General features: G+C 40.5%; 1 protein-coding gene across 1 annotated transcript in view; it reads right to left on the bottom strand.

Moving 5' to 3' along the window:
• Positions 1 to 22195, bottom strand: part of LOC136863575 (uncharacterized) — a 633079-nt gene that overhangs the window by 261156 nt on the left and 349728 nt on the right. Inside the window, exon 3 of the mRNA XM_067139956.2 lies at positions 2334 to 2464. Within this exon, the coding sequence (XP_066996057.2) occupies positions 2334 to 2464 (131 nt within the window). The remainder of the gene's footprint in view (positions 1 to 2333; positions 2465 to 22195) is intronic.

Genomic DNA, 22195 nt, shown 5'->3' with positions numbered 1-22195 from the left:
CTAAAAGAGGCCACAGAGCTACCTACAAACAGAGGATTGCGGCGGCGTTTAGTAAATTCAAAGAGGGTTGCAGACGGAACGCTGAAAGGCAGAAGATTCTAAAATGTATATCATTTCCCGTTTTTGAGTTTTTTGTATGTAAAGGTTACAACTTAATTAAACGTAAATATTTCCTCATTACAAAATGCTTTGGTCGATATTTACCACACTTTTGGCTTCAAAGTAACTGAAAGGTTCTTGGTAGTTGTAGCGTCAATATTAGAACCTCAGGTCATCGACGTCAAGATCTCATGTACTTGGTCCATTTGAAATATATCCGGTAGGACTGTGGTTTTTATTCTGGTTAGTATATTTATAATAGACTGGAGACAAAATCGTAAAGAGGATGACCGTGATCTGTATGTTTAAAAATATGAATTCACTACAACCATTTCTTTGATGAGTGTCGTCGGATTCCAAGTCACTTTCCTTCTCTTTGGTCTTCACTAGACTGATACATTCTCTTTCAAACCTTGTAAACTTCAAGGGAGTATCAGTAATCGATTTCAGTCCATTGTTGAACTCTTGACCACATTCTGTCATAGCATGGCTAATTATTATCTGATATCATAATCGCAAACTGTTTCTTATAATCCATATTGAGGACTGAACATCTCTCTTCCACAGTTATGTGGAATGATGAGGTCAAGAGATCCCGCATGGGGATGGATGTTGATCAATATTTCTCGTATCCACAAAATTGAAAATCACCTTGTTTCTATGTATTCAGCTCTAGGTTTATTCAATAGGTATAACGTTCCTATTTATACATCCTACATACGTACATCATAGTAGACATCTATGCACTTCAGCTTTTAGTCTGCGAGCCTCTATTAATTAACTACGTGCCTCCACAATCCTCAATTTGTAATTAACATCGTCGCTTCGATTGATCAACATCTCTTATCTTTAAATAAGTCATTGCCTTCATCTCCCTCCGCTTTGCTTACTCTCCATAGCCGAGTTCATTATTCTCAATGTAAACAAGCAAGCAAGCTTGTAGTTTTACGTAAGTGTTGAAATCGTGATCATAGCCACGGGATATCTGAATTTACTGTCGAACCAGTTGTATTTGATTCTTCATTTCAAAAACTCCACACGTATTGGTCGGGATTCGAACCACGGTCGCCTTGGTAGAAAGTCAGTGTCTATGACATTCTGCTACTATGCCTCACTTATTATTATCCTGGGTAGCCTATACTCTACCATTCGCCTCACATGACCCCACAAGTGCAGCCGGTTTATGCGCACCGCTTCATCCATCGAATTCATCCTTATCTTCGTTTTTATCCCCTCATTCCTGCCAATGTTTTTGTATGTAACAACAATCATTCTCGCTAACACAAACTTATTTATAAGAGACTCGTAATTTCAACTATAAAGTACAGATGAACTCTAAAAATGTAATGTTACTCACTTTTTCTCAGGAGTGTTGAAGAAATAGACATACTAGCGCTGTAACAGGTAAACTGCGCACCCACCCGATGCGTGCAAATATTTTTGGAGTCATATTTTGACTTGTGCCGAATAACCGGAGCCGGCTGATATTAAGCGCTTTAAGAATCAACTTAGTCCGCCTCTGTGGTGTAGTGGTTAGTGTTATTAGCTGCCACCTCCCAAGGCCTGGGTTCGATTTCCGGCTCTGCCAATTTTTTTGAATAGTGGTACGACGGCTGGAACGGGGTCCACTCAGCCTCGGAAGGTCTACTGTACAACCTCAGCATTTGTCAGGTGTGAATATAGGAAACCATGGAAGACCATCTTCAGGTCTGCCGACAGTGGGGTTCGAACTCACACTCTTCCATATGCAAGCTGACAGCTACGTGACTCAAACCGCGCAGCCACTCGCTCGGTGATTGGGATTCTAACTTGTTGCTTTGAGCAAAGAGGACGAAGACTCAACCTACTCAGTAATGCCGATTAGTATTCAACTAACAGCTCGCTGTATTCAAAGAAACATTCCGGGGATTTAAATTCAAGTAAATATGATTCCGACTCTTTTAATTTAAACATTTATAATGCTGAAGTGTTATATGTAGCCAAAGGTGTGAACTAGACGAAAGCGATGAAGTTGTTTTATTTATGTATTTATTTAGCGTATAGCTTTTAGGCGAGATGTTTGAACTTTACACGTAAAATTCGCCTTTGAGGCGAGTTATTACAGTATTACAGTACAGAGTTCTTTCATATCTTTGAAATTTTCTTGATCGCAGTTGTAGTTGAATGAGAAGGATTATTTAGAGATGGGATTAGAGTTGTAAATATCTTGAATTACAGTAGGGTGAGTTACTTACATTGTGTCTCCAACTGACTTTGTAGACCCATGGGTTCGATTTGATGTTACACTCGAAGTATACATCCACCCCTTCCCGGATAGTGCTACCGTTAAGGTTACTGCCTAGCTCCAGGCTCACGATGGGCACATCTGGAATGGAAAACAAAGCGAAATATTTCAATGCTCGATGCAAAAGTAATTGAATCGCTATTTGAGTAGCCACACATGTCCACTGCCATACGTATTAAGAAAAGTGCAAAGCTCTCTGTATCACATATTATATTGCTCGTAGGGCGAATATTCTTGCACGATCTTGCATATTTCTAACCATTCCTGGGGAAACATATACTGTTACATGAAAGCTGTTCCGTCCAACATGTGTGGCTTCTCAAATTTAAAATAATGCTTTGAGAAGGTAGAATATTTTGATGTCATTCTTTATCTAATGAATACAAAAAAAATACAGTAAAGTGTTATTAGTTTACAGTTATATTTGGTCCCGTATCCACAACTGAATCGTCTCTGTTAACAGAAGTCAAGTAATCAGCAGTAATGAAACCTCGTCCGTCAAGGTGAAAATCAGAAAATAAACTATTATTCCATAATAATAATAATAATAATAATAATAATAATAATAATAATAATAATAATAATAGTAGGCTCCGTGGCTCAGACGGCAGCGCGTCGGCCTCTCACCACTGGATACCGTGGTTCAAATCCCGGTCACTCCATGTGAGATTTGTGCTGGACAAAGCGGAGGCGGGACAGGTTTTTCTCCGGGTAGTCCGGTTTTTCCTCTCATCTTTCATTCCAGCAACACTCCCCACTGGTCAATGACTGGAAAACAGGTTGTAGGTTTTCATTCATACTTTCATTCAATAATAATAATAATAATAATAATAATAATAATAATAATAATAATAATAATAATTATCATCATCATCTGTTTACCCTCCAGGTTCGGTTTTTCCCTCGGACTCAGCGAGGGATCCCACCTCTACCGCCTCAAGGGCAGTGTCCTGGAGCTTCAGACTCTTGGTCGGGGGATATAACTGGGGAGAATGACCAGTACCTCGCCCAGGCGGCCTCACCTGCTATGCTGAATAGGGGCCTTGCGGAGGATGGGGAAGATTGGAAGGGAATAGACAAGGAAGAGGGAAGGAAGCGGCCGTGGCCTTAAGTTAGGTACCATCCCGGCATTTGCCTGGAGGAGAAGTGGGAAACCACGGAAAACCACTTCCAGGATGGCTGAGGTGGGAATCGAACCCACCTCTACTCAGTTGACCTCCCGAGGCTGAGTGGACCCCGTTCCAGCCCTCGTACCACTTTTTCAAATTTCGTGGCAGAGCCGGGAATCGAACCCGGACCGCCGGGGGTGGCAGCTAATCACGCTAACCACTACACCACAGAGACGGCGAATAATAATAATAATAATAATAATAATAATAATAATAATAATAATAATACAAAGAAAGGAACTTACAGTTCGAAATATACTTTCTTCTCTAACGATTCAGGGACCACTGCTGGACTGTATAGTCCTAGCCGCCTGAGCATAAGGAGGGCCACAACTCACAGTATCTCAGAGATGGGGAATGAAATCTAGGTGGACTCAGGATATCTTATTCTTAAGTGGAAAGTAACGGACATGGAAGTAGCGAGAATTATTGCAGGTGCAAACAGGTGGGAAGAACAGCAGGTGGGTACTCGTAATGAGTCTAAGTTCGGAATGAACTCGATGGATGAAACTGTACGCACAAACCGCCTTCGATAGTGGGGTCTTGTGGGGTGAATGAAGGAGGACAGCTTACCAAGGAGAATAATGCTAGTTGCTTTACGTCGCACCGACGCAGATAGGTCTTATTGCGACGATGGGACAGGGAAGGGCTAGGAGTGGGAAGGAAGCGGCCGTGGCCTCAATTAAGGTAGAGCCCCAACATTTGCCTGGTGTGAAAATGGGAAACCACGGAAACCCATTTTCAGTGCTGCCGACAGTGGGGTTCGAACCTACCATTTCCCTAATACTGGATACTGGCCGCACTTCAGCGACTGCAGCTATCGAGCTCGGTAGGAGAATATTGACTCGGTCATGGAGAGTAATAGGAATAAAGGGAGACTATGGTGACGATGGTTGGACTCAGTTCTTTTATTATTTAGGAATAGGAGGTACGGAAATAAACGAGGCCACAGCGCTAGTTGGAAATAGAGAATTGTGGTGATGCATAGTTAATTCACAGATAATAGCAGACTGAACGCCCAGGGGCATAACAGTCTGTGATGAAGATGTATGTATGTATGCATGTATGTATGTATGTATGTATGTATGTGTGTGTGTGTGTGTGTGTGTGTGTGTGTGTGTTATGGAGGTCTTCATGGCAAGTTTCGACTGTTCTTTCAAAATTTTTCCTTTTACATTAGTTATTTTATTATTTATTTGCTTGATATTGGAAGAGTCGAACAAGGGTTATTTAGAGACGGGATTAGAGTTGTAAATATATTCCAATTAGAAACACTGGCATTTCAGAAAAATACAAAATCAATTGCACTTAAGAAAGACTGTTACTTCAAAAATGTTAATTACATTGTCCATTCACAGTTTCCAGCAGGATATGTTACTGAGTAATTTTTTCAATTATAAACAATTTGTGGATGAGCATAGACCGTAGGGAGTATCCTGATATAATATCATATTAAACTAAGGCAGTCGTGTTAATTTTATGTCACTATCAAATCATATTCATATGATGTTTGCAATGACACATGAAATGAGAAAACATTTCTGTGTATGAGGGAGTAAAGAGAGCCCATATGATTTGGTCAACATCGGGGAAGTCTTACAAATTTTACTCGTTTGGGAATGTCGAATCATGGACTCGTTATGTGTACAGTTGGCAGGACTGAAACACTCTCAATAGCAAAGTTTTGGTTTTGTCACGAGTTGTAGTCTCCCTGGACGGATTTGGAAGAGATTAAGTTTGTAACTCTATATTCTATTTCAAATTGTTAGGAAATCTATATCCCATAGTAGATTTGCCATCATGTGACATAAACAACAATTGTTCTCTCGATCCTTGGCCAGTCTAGTTGCAGATTACGAGTGATATTTAGTGAAAACCGTGTTTGAAGTGTTCACTTATATTCGATTATGTGGCGTTGACAGATTGTTGTTTTAACACATGCTGACCGTGTCAGGAACAACCACATGGCAGCAACGTTCAGTGGTTCTCCGCAGTGACGTCACACTTAGGAACCTCATGCATGTGGAGGGGCGTTTAGTAATGTACCTTGTCCGGGGTTAAAATATGAGTAGAATTTGAGGCAAAACTATTGTTTTATTTTACAATGCGCGTTGGTCTTCATAGAGATTCTGAATCATTTACAGCAGATAACAAATGATTAAACAACATCGCATCAACGTTAGCTTATATAAATTACAAAGAAAGCAGTTACGACGTGATTATATTTATTTCGACTCTAGATTTCACGACTGAACTTATAAAATATTCTTGAAAAAGCAGTAACAGAGTTTTCAATAATATAATCCGAAATTTCCCGATGCTGAGTGACGATTTGATAATACTTACTAAAAAACACGCAAAACATTAAATCACTGCACAACTAACCTCAAATTTTCGTCCTGATAAGCTACGAATTAAAAAATCCACGAAGCGAGATGTATCTTACAAGGGGAGGTCACGATGTCCGATTTTGATTAAACTTTGTAGGTTGGTAGGACTACATCACAAAAACACACTGGAAAAGTAGTAGCACGCAACTCTCAAAATGTTTTCGAAGAAAGCGATTTTGAAAATGTCGAAAAATATTACGAGAAGTTTAGCATGCCAGGTACCATCAGGCAAGAGACTATGGCTCAGTGGTCGAGTGTTTAAGGTTCTCCGCTTCAGTTATGAAGGTGGCGAGTTCGAGTCACGCTCGTATCAACTCGCTTCCTTTTCTCTGACACAACCGTTACACGACAAAGCGCGGTCAGACAGTGCTGCTCTCATTCGCAACACGAGGAAAAAAGAATTGATGGGATTGCCATACAACAAAGTAAATATTATATAATATTTTGATCTATCCGTGGATACATTGCTGGGTTCTTTCACACATCCTCAAGGATTATTTCGGAGTCGGAGGTTCTGAGGATTCACCAGATATAAATACACTGTTCCGTTAAGTATATCGAGTTTGAAGACTTTTGGCTTGAGATCAGCTCTTACAGCAGGTCAGTTTTTAGCCTGAATCTGAGTGCATGTGTTTCCCTGATGAATCATTAAATATCAGTTGGAATGGAGCAGTGTGTTATCTCTGACACACCAGGTGTGTTGAGTCCACCCCTAACCAAAAGAAAGTTCGTTTTCTCTCCTGAAGCGGTGCAACACGACTTTATGACCGATCATCTTCTGTAGAGCACTCACCAGGATGACGATAAACGTACTTAACACGTCACAGTTAATCAAATGAAAACGAGGTTCATGTCGAAATTATGCACTGTACGGAAATGACGGTGTAAGTTCTTATTATATTGAAAAAAATCGTTCAATCCCTCCCTCGGCTAGGTCAGAGTCTCTGAATTTTTCACTTTATGTTGGTTCTTTAAGCCTCTTTCTCATTTAATGATCACTTGCATCAGCACAATTAACAAGATGTCGGTGTTCCCAGTTGATATATACCGTTCGTGGTGTCGGTTTTATCTGGTGGCATAATCTTCTGTCACACTTTAAAATTTCCAGACCCGATCAATGAGCCTAGTTTAACGTCGCACTAACTCATATACCCAAGGTTTGAACGACGATGGAACAGGAAGGGGCTAGGAGTGATAGGGTAGCAGCTGTGGCCTTCATTAAGATAATCCCTGGCATTTCTCTGATATGAACATGGGAAACTACGGGAAAACTGTTTCAGTGCAACGATAATTTAGATTTGAAACCACCATCTACTGCATACAAATTTACAGCAACCCCACCCGTCTCGCTTAGTCAGTTTCGATCACTGGGTCTGCCATTGACTTAATATTGTTTTGAGGGCCATAAAGGACAATAATTCGTTAGTATCCCACTTTTGCATTTCCTACAAGTAGTTTCTCTCTTCAACTGTAATAGAGTAGTGGAATAATGTATAACACGCGACAACATGAATTTTTCACAAAAAAAAAAAAAAACGAATGCTGAATCTAGTGCACTTTTTTATGTGAATACAAATATTTCATCATAGTTTTTATCAGGCATAGTTTTATTTTCTTTTATTTTATTTTTGTGGGAGTCACTTTTGAATAATATACTTCTATACATTAGGTTTCTTCTGTTATAATTTTTGCAAGTTACAAAAATTGGGAATTTTCGGTTAAATGTGGGTCGTTTCGCTCACACATGTGAAAACTTTATTCAGAATGGTTGGCAACATTGTGCATGTTTATTTGAGTGTCAAATATGTTGTAATGTTTATATATTGCATTGCTATAGTTAGCAGACAGCCAGTATTGAAATTGTAGTCAACCAGTAGTGTTTTGTGCTGTATATTGTTACTATTTTTATGTTTAATTAGCTTTCAAAATACTTTCAAGATGGTAAGAAAGTGTTTAAATAACCCAGACATTTTTTCTATTTCTGTGGTGAAATCAGACCGAAAATTTCACACCATTTGTAAAAATGTGTTATAAACTTGATTTTGGGTGTGCAGTTGATGATTTTGAAGATTGGACCCCGAATATTTTCTGAGTATCATATGTTAGGCTTCTCATTGGATGGATATATGGTACACATCATATGCCATTTGCAGTTCCTATGATTGGGATGGAACAGAAGGACCACTCAACTAATTGCTATTTCTGTTTAATTAACATAAGAGGAATCACATCTAAAACAAAATACAGTTAACTATCGCAATTTGCGATTTCCACTGAGGCCTGTGTTACATAGTGGAGAATATCCTGTAACAAAGTATCCACATTTCATGACCCAGAGTGATAATTTCGACTCCGAATCAACTCAAGCTGAAGAACAAAGAAACGAGGGAGTGATCCAAAATTTGAAGCAAGTTTTTAGTCAGAACCTCACGTTTTAACAAGAAAGTCGCAACGATCTTATTCGAGATTATTAAAGTAGCCTAAAGGACTGACTGAAGTTTTAATTTCCAGACTCGAAGGTTGAAATCTACTCAACCAAGATAGAAGAAAGGTGTAGTTTATTGTAGTAATGTTTGGCGACCAGTCGCACGAGTTGCTATTGTCCACAGACTCGCCGAAAGTAGGTTTGAAGGTTGAACTTCCACATAATAACAATGAATTTCCATCAATACCTCTGACGCATGCCACTGATAGGAAAGAGACATAAATATACTGTTAGAAACAATTCAGTATACAATTATATAACTCGAATATCTGTGGATATTTGAAGGTATAGCTTAATTAATGGGTTTGCAAATTAGATGCTGTTTCCTTTGTGAATGGGGCAACGGGAATAGGAAGTATTACTACATTAATAAACAATGGCCTATTGTGAATATCTGATTCCAGGCCGCAAGAATGTGCCAAATACCCCACTGGTTAATCCTAAAAATGTGCTTTTACCACCCCTGCATATAAAACAGGGACTTGCGAAAAATTTCGCAAACGTAATAGATTTGCTGCATTTGTGTATTTGAAATCTAAATTTCCCGAAGTTAATGACACAAAACTGACAGAGGGAATATTTATAGGGCCGTAAGGATGATTACTAATGAATTCAAATTTTTTTGAGAAATTGTTGAATCCACTGGAAAAAGCAGCATAGAAATCATTCAAAAATATCTGTTCTGGTTTTCTTACATATTATAAATCAGAATACTATCATGAGATAGTGAGTGATCTTCTGAAATCATACCGAGCTATGGGATGTAACATGTCTTTAAAACTTCACTTCTTGGACTCCCACCAAGATTTTTTCTCAGAAAATCTTGGGGCTGTCAGTGATGAACATGGTGAGCGTATTTATCAGTAGATTTCTACGATGGCAAATATAATCCCGATATGCAGGCCGACTACTGCTGAACCTTGAAGGGAGACACCACAAAAGCAGATAATACCTCAAAATCATCATTGCAACTTTTTAGGTAACCCCAAATGAGGTGAACTACTTATCATTATTTAGTGACACGTTAGTACTCATTCTTCAAAACTGAAACATGTGCCACAAAAGCTCACAATGAAAATCATAGTTAGATTCAGTCCATTTAGTTTCTGTGAAAGAAAAAAGTTTCATTTCTTTAGATGAGTGTTAACTATAGGACATTACCACTTCCTTTACCCATTGCCAGTAGAGCATGGCTTTTCGAGCCCAAGTTATAAGGTGCAATCCCGACTTAGTTAGGTGATAGGCCTACTTGAAGGAGTTCAATTACAACTCGATACTGTAGATCTGCCAGCAGGTGAAATACCTCCTGCGGGATAGAAGTTTGTGGTGCTTCGACGTCTCTGGAAACCGTTAAATAGTTAGTGGGATATAAAACCAATAACTTTATTATTATTATTATTATTATTATTATTATTATTATTATTATTATTATTATTATTATTACTGTAATGGCATACAAGGGCAATAGAGAGGGAAGAGCGACAGGGTCTAGGTTACTGGAAAAATGACCACACATAAAACATTCAAAAGTTAACAAGAACAAGAACAAGAACAACAACAACAACAACAACAAAAACAATGGAAACAACATTGTAACAAAAAAATAACGAGCAGAATTAATATTTAGAAACGGATATCACAATAGTAAGCATTAGAGAGGGGAGGAGTTCCTATTTCACAAGACTTGCTAGTCTTTACACATCTTTGGTCAGAGAATCTTTCGTATATTATATAACGAAGGAGCCAGAGCTTCCAATAACAAAAATGTTACTCTCAAGAGGGATATCGAACACACAACTTTGACAGTTAATGATCTAACGGGCCTAGAACCCACATCAGGGTACTTCAGCTTTTATGCCACTTGACACTCACTGCCCTTAATTCAGAGGGAAGCAGAAGCACAACATATGGATCAGAAGGATCCAGAAGACTCCTTGCCCGACTCCTTGGATGAATGGTCAGCGTACTGCTCTTCAGTTCACAGGATCCCGTGTTCGATTCCCGGCCGGGTAGGATTTTTATTCTTCTCTGATTAAGTCTTCTTGCTCGGGGACCAGGTGTTTGTGCCTGTCCCAACACTCTCCTCTTTATATTCCGATAGCACGCCACACTACTAACCACCATAGAAACACACAATAGTGATTGCATCCCTGCATATAGGATTGGTGTCAGGAAGGGCACCCGGCCGTAAAACACAGCGGGATCCAAATGTGCAATCCAGTTCGCACTCGCGACCCCACAGGTGCGGGAAAATCAGTGGAATATTATTATTATTATTATTATTATTATTATTATTATTATTATTATTGCAGTGAGTTTACTACCACCAGAATCCTTTCACACAAAAATTAACCTAAGTATAATTAATTAAAGTTAAAGGATTGTTCAGAGCAGCTTTGACTCGACTGTATTTCCGTTTGCGCCGTGGCGTAGAGAGTATAGGCAATACTTTGATCTGTGTTGTAAGGCGGACGTGTATACTCTACTCGAGTGGTGCTGAACTTGGTGCGCAAAGAAGCTCGATTCGTGTCGTAGTTGTTAATTCATAAAAAAAAAAAAAATGTTATTTGCTTTACGTCCCACTATCTACCTTTACGGTCTTCGGAGACGTCGAAGTGCCGGAGTTTAGTCCAAGAGGAAGTCTGTTACGTGCAAGTAAATCTACGGACACGAGGGTGACGTATTTGGGCAGCTTCAAATACCACCGGACTGAGCCAGGATCGAACCTGACAAGTTGGGGTCAGAAAGCCAGCGCCTCAGCCGTCTGAGCCACTCAGCCTGGATAAAGGTGAAATTAACGAGAATGATTCCTGATACAAACAAGTGAGAACATTAACAGGAGGATACTCAGAATAAGGAGACAAAATGCTAAATAAAGATTAAACTCGATGGGTGAAGCTGTACTCATAAAGGGGATTCGGAGGTGGAGTCTTGTGAGACGAATGAAGCTGATAATAATCATGTTGCAAGTTTTACGTCCAACTAAATAATTTTACGGTTTTCGGAGACGCCGAGGTGCCGGAATTTTTGCGCAGGATTTGTTCAATGTGTTGTGTTTGAACACCGTCACATGCCACCGGACTGAGCGGGAATCGAACCCGCCAACTTAGGCTCAGAAGGCCAGGCCTCTACCACCTGAGCTACCCAGTCCGGTGGACGAATGAAGGAGGGCAGTGTCTCAACCGTGGAGGATAAGAGATGTAGAGGCAGACCAAGACGACGATGGTTGAACGCACATTAAATTTAATTAAATATAAGTGTGCGGAACTAAACGAGGCCACGGGGATAGTCACAAATATAATATTGTGGAGACACTCAGTAAATTCACAGGGGCTTGCAGACTGAACGCTGAAAGCCACAACAGTCTGTAATGGGGATATATAGGCACTGTACGTAAAATTGGAAAGGAAGCGTCTTAGGCCTACTTCACATCTAGGAATGATGAATTTGGAATTTTGAACAACCAGTGATCTCAGTTTGTTAACTGCGGCCGAGAGAATACCGCCTGGAATCTAAACCAGGAATGCATGCTGACCTTTAGTGGTTAGCTGGCGTAGGGCGTGTTCGTGGATATGTTCGGCTTCCCTGATGCAGGTATTTTTAGTTGACGCCCATGAGCGATCTGCATGTTTGAGTTTTTAGATGACGATAATAATGAGAGGAGAGGGTGAAATAAGAGTCGGAACACAGCATGTCAAATAACATCAAGGTTTCTGTTCAAAGCTTAACGTCTCCATCCGTCGGAAGAATCACCGTGAACAGCGTTATATGCCCTCACTCCATATGAGCACCGTAGAGAGGTTTGGAATTGAATCCAGGCTTTTGTCACGCAAACCAGTGATTAGAAACTGTATACCACCACCTCTCCTATTCTGCCAGCCAACATTCTAACGGTGAACTTTTTTCCTCTAACGGGACTCAACCCGGCTACCACGGTGTCATACCATTTAAATTTGACACTTTAACTATCATGGCTACCAGGTGGGCACCTCTAGTGGTGAACAGGAGTAATGCGTAAGAAAGAATAATATAATGGCTATTGACTGTCATTTAAACCCTAGATGTACCTTTCAAATTTTACGAATGTAAAGTTTAATAACAAGAATTTCTAGTCCGATCATACTTATTTAACTCATTATCTCAAACGGAAGGTTGTAGTTTTAGGTGCCTTGCTATCGTATCAGAGTCATGGATCTCGAATTTTATGTAGAATCTGAACACCGAGACGTGACTATCCCACTTTTCATCAGCATGTTAATAGAAGGCATATTACTGATGGAATCAGAACAATCAACACCCAGAAGGAATGATGAAAGGTGAAATTTGGGGAGGGAATAATGGTAATGAAACTACGTTGTTGATTTGAAGGTGTATGTAAATGGTCCACCGTGCGGAGATAAAGGGGTAATCCCTAATGCACACATTGATACTGGGTACTGTTTAACCACCGTGAGTTGCAATGGACGCATCGTACAGATTCTGAATACAGTGCTGCGGTACAGGATCCCACGCCCATCCCTACTGATCGAGATTCCCAGCCAGAACTTGGAGCCGTTCCACCCAGTACGATACGTGCTCGATCAAGGACAGGTCAGAAGATCGAGCAGGCCACTGCAGCTAAGCCTCTAGAGCACGTTGTGTTAGGTGTGTAGCGTAAGGACGGGCGTCGTCCAGCTAGGAGTGATGATCCCTGTGGCTATGCATGAAGAGGAGCATGCATGGTTGGATGACTTTCAGTACCCTTGCTGCAGATGTCGGAGTACTGTTGATGACGTTGCTGTAATCGTTCACTTGCATGAACATTTCCTGTCACCTCCTCCACAGCGGAGTTTCCAGCTTGAGTAATACTTCTGTGTATTGTTGCCAGCTCCTGGTGTTAGATTTCGGAAGATTTTTTTTTTACTATTTGCTTTACGTCGTATCGACATAGATACGTCTTATGGCAACGATGGGATAGAAAAGGCCTAGGAAGTGGAAGGAAGTACCGGCATTTGCCTGAGTGTGAAAATGGGAAACCACGGAAAACCATCTTCAGGGTTGTCGACAGTGGGGCTCGAACCCACGACCTCCCGATTACTGGATACTGGCCGTACTTAAGCGACTGCAGCTATCGAGCTCGATATGTTTTCTTTTTTTTTGCTATTTGCTTTACGTCGCACCGACAGAGATAGGTCTTATGGCGACATGCCTAGGAGTGGGAAGGAAGCGACTGTGGCCTTAATTTAAGGTACAGCTCCAGCATTTGCCTGGTGAGAAAATGGGAAACTACGCAAAACCATCGGAAGATGATATAGTGGGATACAGAGGTCATAGGCGGTATTATAACAGTCAGTTGGGGCATACTTTCAGAATCGGTACTGCGTAACCTAGTATGATATATTTATTTTCTCACCCCATGAAATGCTGATTGACTCTGACTACTAGCATATGGTTTTTATATTTTGTTAGTGAACTTCCGTGTTCAGTGTTAATTGTTAGTGATAGTTATTACTGGCAACTTTACACGATTCATTTTGATTGTTACTGAAGGGTTGTAAATAATGACTTCGATCATTACAGCATGTCGTGTTTCTCATGTTAGCTGTCCACATGTGTTTTTTGATTTTTATGCTGTGTAATTTTCCTTTTAACATAACGGAATATTCTTTTTTTGGTATTTGCTTTTCGTCGCACCGACACAGATAGGTCTTACGGCCAACAGGTAAGGCCTAGGAATGCGAAGGAAGCGGCCGTGGCCTTAATTAAGGTACAGCCCCAGCATTTGCCTGGTGTGAAAATGGGAAACCACGGAAAACCATCTTCAGGGCTGCCGACAGTGGGGTTCGAACCTACTATCTCCCGGATGCGGGCTCACAGCTGCGCACCCCTAACCACGCGGCCAACTCGCCCGGTGCAGAATATTCTAACTTAAAAACTTGTTGAATGTGCATTTTCAGGTCAGCAACTCACGTCCATCTGTAAAATAACGGTGAAGTATATTTTGGAATCCACGACAGTTTTCATGATTGAAGCAACTCGAATGCCTAGACTGAGTCGGCGGATCTATCGACTCTAACTCTACAAAGTATTTTGAGAGTCCTTAATTTAATCAGCGTAGTGTCTATCTCAATCATAGCTTGAATAACAGCTATAAAAACTATTCGACTGCAATTTCATAAGTTATTAGTTGAGTTACACACACAGTCCACAGTCATGCACGACAACCAAAAGTTTATGATCCCCAAAGAATTCAATAAGAACGACAAAAACTGCCTTTCACCATTCATAACATACAAAACAAAGATTTCATCTCTATTTATTTTAATGATTTACTTGACGAATTATTGCAGAAGCTACCAAAATTATCGTTCCCAATTCCTTTTAAAGAGAAGAAACGCACATTAATTTGTAATTTCAATGAAATAACATAGCTTTGAACGAAACAATGGATATTCTTTTACTTGGGGTAATGCTCGTTATTTTCGAAGTGCACTCTCTTCTAGCAGTGAATAAAAACATTTAGTAGGCAATCACTTGCGACATAGCGTTCAGCAATACCCATCTCCTAGTAATTTTTGTGCACGCTTCGGAATTTCATGGTAACGATAACCGGGTAATTCAACGGGTTAATCTTACGATAATGCTATCGCACCACGAAGGCTGCGCGTGATGTTGATTACTTCAAAAAAAGACAGTACTCTCCCACTGGATACAACAGCTTACCAGTGACATCCCCATCCAAATATGTTTGTGGAATTGGACTTTAATTATATTTTTCCCCGCTGCTGCGTCTCTTAGATCGACAAGAGTTCCTAAGTACATTTTTTGACCAGCAAATACTGTATTTACTAACTTAGTCTCCTTTTGGCAGGAAGGAAGGAAGGAAGGAAGGAAGGAAGGAAGGAAGGAAGGAAGGAAGGAAGGAAATGCACATTAATTACCATTATACAGGGTGTATCAGAATTATACCGACAAAAAGCCAGAGATGCTGCAAATGGTGCAATCGGATTGACGGAGAAAATGTTTCTTTTCGAGAAAATAGGTTTACTTTTTTAGTTCCGCGCAATTCTGACGAACTTGCCGTATTTGCTATGTCAGATAGCCAGTCGCTGCCTGTTGCTGTGCGTAAGACGGAAGGGCAGGGAGAGGAAGTGGGAGACAAATTTCTCACTCGTTTCGCATAATCGCTTCCCAGGCGCAGTAGGCAGTTTTTTCTGCACAAATTGACTACTATGCGAACCCCGTAGAAAGAGAAGATGAACTTGTACCAAGAATACAGGCAGCTTTCCAGGTCGTTCACGACATACCGCACACCCTGAAGAGAGTCCAAGGGTCACTACTACACCGTCGTGAACTGTGCACGGAAGTTTGAGGGGGACATATTCAACATCGACTGTGATCAAGCCACTGGGCATATTATTTCCTTTGTTCAGTATTTCATTGCATTTACAGTGTTGTGAGTGAAGGAATACACAATCGTGGGGTGGCAGCTTTGCATGTTAGAGGAGGTACTGCGACCAACAAACGAGAGGAGAAACGATCTGGTGCAGTCTTTGACTGACAAAGGATTCTTAATTACAGTGTGCGTGTGCAGTAACGGCTGTTTAATAAACGATCTGTGGATATTGCCTTTAAGATACAAGGACAATCCTGTGCGAGTCGAACGAGGAAACTTGTGCATACGTACGGAGCATTATCTCTGCCTCCGTCATACACCCCACTTCCCCTCCCTCCCCTTCTCCACTCTGAAGTACGGCAGCGGCTTGTGCTCTAGCATAGCAAGTACGCTGAGTTTGTCAATTTGAATCGCGCGCCCTGAAGTAACAATGTAACCTCATTTTCTGGAAAAGAAAATTGTCTCTGCCCATCGTTCTTAACATAACACCAAGAGCATCACTGATTTTTTGTCAGTATAGCTCTGATACACTCTATATAATATTTTTTTTTGCTATTTGTTTTACGTCGCACCGACACAGATAGGTCTTATGGCGACGATGGGATAGGACAGGCCCAGGAAGTGGAAGGAAGCGGCCGTGGCCTTAATTAAGGTACAGCCCGGCATTTGCCTGGTGTGAAAATGGGAAACCTCGGAAAACCATCTTCAGGGCTGCCGACAGTGGGGCTCGAACCCACTATCTCCCAATTACTGGATTTATATAATAATAGTATAATATTTTCATCTGACAACTGCTTTCACTTACCAGATTTAAACATATGTATTACATAATTTGCTATTTAAGACATAAGTAATTTTCTTTCAGTTAAACTCTCAGAATTGATCAATGTAATATTCTCACACTACTTTTCACAATAATGCATAAATCAATCCAATTAAAATTAGTTGTAAAGATCTACATCATTGATATTTCCGAAATGTTACCGAATTAAAGTAACCTTCTTGTGTAAAATTCAGCATTCAGTCACGTGAGCAACAAAAGTAATTTGAATAACTCCATTCGGTATTATCCGGTTACTTCAATGACTTACATCAACAACTCGAAACAGAGTGCATGAGGTATGTGAATGTAGCCTGGAACTTGCAATATCTCAATCAGAATGTGCGTGAAATTAAAAATTATGGGATACAGTATTTCAATTGTATACATTTACTCATTCTTAAGTTAGAGAAGAGACATACTTTCTCTGTGTTTCAAAGAAAAGTACTATGGCATGGAAAATTCTGTAAGTTGTTTAGAATTTCCTTGCGAAGCAGAGAAAATACTGGAGACTTCTGAAAAAAAAGGTCTCAAAAATTTGATAGAATCTGAATTCTTTCAAATTTCAAGTTTTCAACTTCCTGAAGCAAGATATACAAGGGAACGCTAAGCAAGTTCCAGATAATGGAAAATTATACGAGGTGGGATCAAATGAAACCCTCTTGCTTCCCACTGCTCACTCCACTGCGCTCGCATCAATGAGCTATCGCGGGGAGGGAAAGTAGCAACCGTATACATTCATACTCCAGCTATAGTTGGCAGTTTGCGCGCGTTTGCCTGTAGGGCAGTGAGGGTATAATAACCACGATCCTTCTTTCTGGACGGTATCCGTGTCTGAACGCACAGGGTGGTCTTTTCCCCTAAAATCGTGCTGCATTTTTATACCTTAAACACTGTTCTTTCTGTTGCTTTTAGTTTGTAATTTCATTGTGTTAATAAACGGAATAGGGTGGATTTCGGTTGAACACGCCTCATATTCACTGCCTGACAAAAAAAAAATGAAGCACCCAGAAGAAATAGACGGATATCAGCGTAACTTGGTACACGTACGCACCATCGGCGGGTATGTAAATGGTTATACAGTAGTTGCAATTTTGTGTGATGGTAGAGCGGCCGCCAGGGTGCATTACTGTTCTTCGTGCTTAGTGTTGTTACCAGGCCTTGTAGGGTATATAAGAAGGGTGAACTGCATCAGACGTTGAGTGATCTATGTGAAGGACACGGAGATGCGGCGAACTCATGCGAGACAGCGTTATCAGCACCTAACAGAGTTTGAAAGGGGCCTCATTGTGGGTCTCTGTTTGGCTGCCTCATCGAATAGTGCAATGCCTAGTTTTGTGGGCCATTCTGATGTGACAGTGGCCCGATGTTGGACGACATGGGAACGTGAGGGCAGGCATACTCGTCATCAAGATTTCGATCGACCCCGTCTGACCACCTCAAGGCAAGATCGCCGTTTGGTTATCAAGCACATCGTAACCCCTTCACATCCGCGCCTGCCATCCCAGAATAAGTAATGGATTCCCTGCAATATTCTGTGTCATCTCAAACCATTGGTCGAAGTCAAGCAGCAGCCAGACTAGGGAATTACCGTCCCATGCACAGGCTGTCGTTATCAACACAACACAAACGGCTGCGTTTGGAGTGGTGCGTGACCGGGAAGCATGGACTGCTAGTAAAAATGGCGTCGCATTGTGTTCAGAGATGAATTGCGCTTCTGCACTACCCCGGATGACCATCGGCTGCGAGTATGGCGGCGACCTGGGGAGACGTCGCATTCATCCAATGTTTTAGAGAGGCACAACAGTGTTATTCCTGGCGCCATGTTGTGGGGAAGCATTGTGTACGACTTCAGGTTGAGGGAACTCTGACGGCACCGTGCGTCCTCATGTGCTACCTCTCATGAGACAGTATCTTGGCGCCATGTTTCAATAGGATAATGCTCGTCCGCACATGGCACGTGTCTTTATGAACTATCTGCGTGATGTTGAGGCACTCGCGTGGCCAGCAAGATCCCTAGATCTGTCCCCGATAGAACATGTGTGGGACCAGCTTGGACGTCAACTCCATCCCAGTGCCAGTATCCAGGATATCAAGGACTAGTTGCAACAGTTGTAGGCCAGCTTGCTCAGGCGAAGATACAACGGCTTTATGACACCCTTCCCAACCCAATCAGCACATGAATCCAGTCCAGAGGGGGTGCAACCTTATACTGATAAATGGGCTTGTACTCCCAAGTTCTTTGTCAATTTGATTCAATTTTATAATCACTGAAACAACATCACACTTCCTCGCAACATGTGAAGTTTCATTTCGTTTCCGTGCTTCAGTTTCTCTGTGTATATATGCCCATTGTCGGCGGAAAATGTCTGCATAAGGAAGGAGAACATAAAGGAAGTTATAGCGAACGATTAGGACTAAGAAATATCACTCATTTCGTCAGAACTGAACTGTTCTCAAGTACCTTAGGGCAATATCACAACTATTACATATATATCGATGAACACTATTTGGAAGAAAAACTCTGCGATAATTTTTCCAGTCATTCTTTGATGACATCAGTTCTCAGAGCGCCAGATCTCACCTATGGCTACTCTGCATTTCTGCTGTTTTGAACATGATTTTGTGTTATACCAACGTGAAGACTATAAAAAATCAAATACATTTATTCGAAGACGGTGCCTTTTATACAGAAGAAGGAGATGCCTCGAATCACGAACTTAACATATCACAATCGTTCTGAAGGTTGCGTCACGCACGGAATGGTTTAGTTCACGACATATTAAAGAAACATGCCATCGTTCGGTAGAGTATTCCACAAAAATGATCAAGTTATACTGAAACGAATTTCATACGGTCTGGATCGCAGAAGTAGGTACATTTTAATGAGCTTAATAGACTAAGAGTTAAGGGAATATTTAGTAAAGAGTAGAATTCACTCAATGACAAACAAAGGCCAATTAATTATTGGAGATAAACCAGAAAATATTGAGCGCTTCTTTCCAGAATATTGGGTTCTGCTGTGGCCGGCCACCTTGTCACTTCGACTGTTGTTTCTCTCGCGCTTGTACGAGCTGGAAAAAGAAGGTAATCAAGTCGGGAAATACATAAGTAACCTGTGAGGATGAAATTAATTGCATGGAAAGGAAGAACGAAGAACCTGTATCTTCACATGTTTGTATTGTTATTATTTCAAACGGGCTGATCAGCCGAGACGGGAAAGGCCTGCACCCGAGAGGACGTAGGCTCGGTTCCCCGTCAAGATGTTGACCAATTTTAAAACGAGATTTCCACTTTTGTAGAGGAACACGGCCCTGAGTTCCACTCAGGCTACACCGAAAATGAGTACCAGTTAAATTCCTGGTGGGAGATTCGGTCGAATAGAGAGGTAGCCACTCTGTCCCACTTAGTACTGAGGTTACGGATGACGGGGGACTTTACCTTCCACTATTTCAAGGGCCTCTATGGCCTGTACCGATGTGGTACTGTTTCTCTTGCTTATTACTGTTTTACGCTCCACACTTCTAACTCTGCCACTCCCAGCGATGAATGCTGCACCTCCCACAATAAGCCACATAGAGTATCTTCTCGATTACAGTCGTCACTAAATAGGAGACTGAATGATTTTCAGTTTCCTTTGTTAACACAAATCACGTGAGATATAAAATGTGAAAATAATCCAATCCATAGCTTCGTCCTCTCTTCGGAAATATTGTGGTCTCGAGTTATTATAAAACCTAGCATCCTGATATGTGTGCAACTCCTTGGCTGAATGTTCAGCGTTGAGACCTTTGGTTCAGAGTGTCCCCCGTTCGATTCCCGGCTGCGTCGGGGATTTTAATCGCGCCTGATTAATTCTTCCGGCTCAGGGTCTGGCTGTTTGAGTCTGTACCAACACTCTCCTCCTCATGTTCACACAACACACCACAGAAACACGCAATAGTAAATACATCCCTTCATATAGGGTTGCGTCGGGAAGGGCATCCGACTGTAAAACAGGGTCAAATCCACATATGCGATACAGTCACACCCGTTCTGGGAAAATCGGTATAATAATAATAATAATAATAATAATAATAATAATAATAATAATAATAATAATAATAATAATAATAATAATAATAATAAGTATCTTGATATTTTTACCGTCAGTATGTTTTAGTATATGTTAATTTTAATAGCGAGGTTCAAAAATTGGATGGCAATAAATATTATCACCTACACAAAGTTTCCAATATAAAAGTCTACAGGAGAGAGGCTACCATAAATGTAGATATAGAAAACGATTAGGTTTAAGTAATTTCAATGAACAATAACTCATTTCGTCAGAACTAAACAGTTCTCAAGTAACTTTGGACATCACAAATATGATGACTGTTGTATAACACTATACTGTATTACGTTTTCTTTGTGGACTGTTTTGTCTTTTCGAGTTCAGTTTCTAAATTTCTGTGAAACGCCTCGACTAAACACTATTTCCAGGTAAAATTGAGGCCTTCAAGATTCTATACCTCCAACCTCGAAAGTGTTTTAAATATACCGTAGAACCCAGCTATCAACTCCTGTTACCCTTTACAGATGGTCCTGTTAGTCTCCTAGATACCCTCTCTTTACTGAAGAGCTCGTTACCATAACTCACTAAAACAATGTTGACGAAATTGAAAAATCCGTTGGGTCTTGTTTGTAATGTGTAGTCCTACCTACGTCACTAATACTGTACTCCAAATTTCACTATGTCATTGTAAAGTGTGAGATTGGAAATAATATTTTTTTTCCAAAACTGTATTGTTTGGCCGTGATATCTTCCAAACTCAGCAAAGTCTAATACACATGCGTCAGAGTTAGTTCGTGTTTTCCATTTTTGATGAGGGACAGTGTGTTCTTCTGCACAAGAAATGAGAGAAAGGTGTTCTTTCCAAGAACGCCTTCAATGGAGACTTCAATAAGTACCAATTGGACTAACTCTTACAGATTGGTCAATGTAGTACAGTAATACAATAAAATATATGAAAAGAAGAAGAGGAAGAAGAAGAATTTCTGAAGTTTGTTTCTCGGTCTGAACAAGCTCAGTTATACTACGATAAAGCTCTGAAGAACAGATGATGCATATATGGTTGACCACACAACAGTACACTATGCTGAAGGAGAGCCATTTGTGTAGGATCACACAGGTTAAGACTAGTAGTAGGCCCTACAATGTTAAGGTTGGAGAAGTGTGTTTTTTGTGAATTTCCATGACAATATTTTACATTTTTTTAAATTTTAATTTTTAATTTTTAATGGCAGGTATTCGGCAATTCATCAACTGTTTGATTACCTCATTTCTTTTCAAAGGAGGTTTGTGTACCGTTACTTTTCAGTACATCCACAATATTACGTGATAATCTGCAAATCTGACATTTCTATGCACTTAATGAGTATGGAAGTAAATAAGAAGAAATCTAAAATAAATCACTAAAATCTAATTCTTTTGAGTGCTTGCCACCGAACTACGAAATATGTTGATCCTGCAATGTCCATGTAGATGTTGTATCCCAAGACTCACTATGTCTGTAGTTGTTATTACAGAATTG

The sequence above is a fragment of the Anabrus simplex genome, chromosome 2 (genome assembly GCF_040414725.1).
Source record: "Anabrus simplex isolate iqAnaSimp1 chromosome 2, ASM4041472v1, whole genome shotgun sequence".
Classification (NCBI taxonomy): Eukaryota; Metazoa; Arthropoda; class Insecta; order Orthoptera; family Tettigoniidae; genus Anabrus; species Anabrus simplex.
Note: the sequence above shows the minus strand (reverse complement) of the source record. Positions and strands in the feature narration are given on the sequence as shown.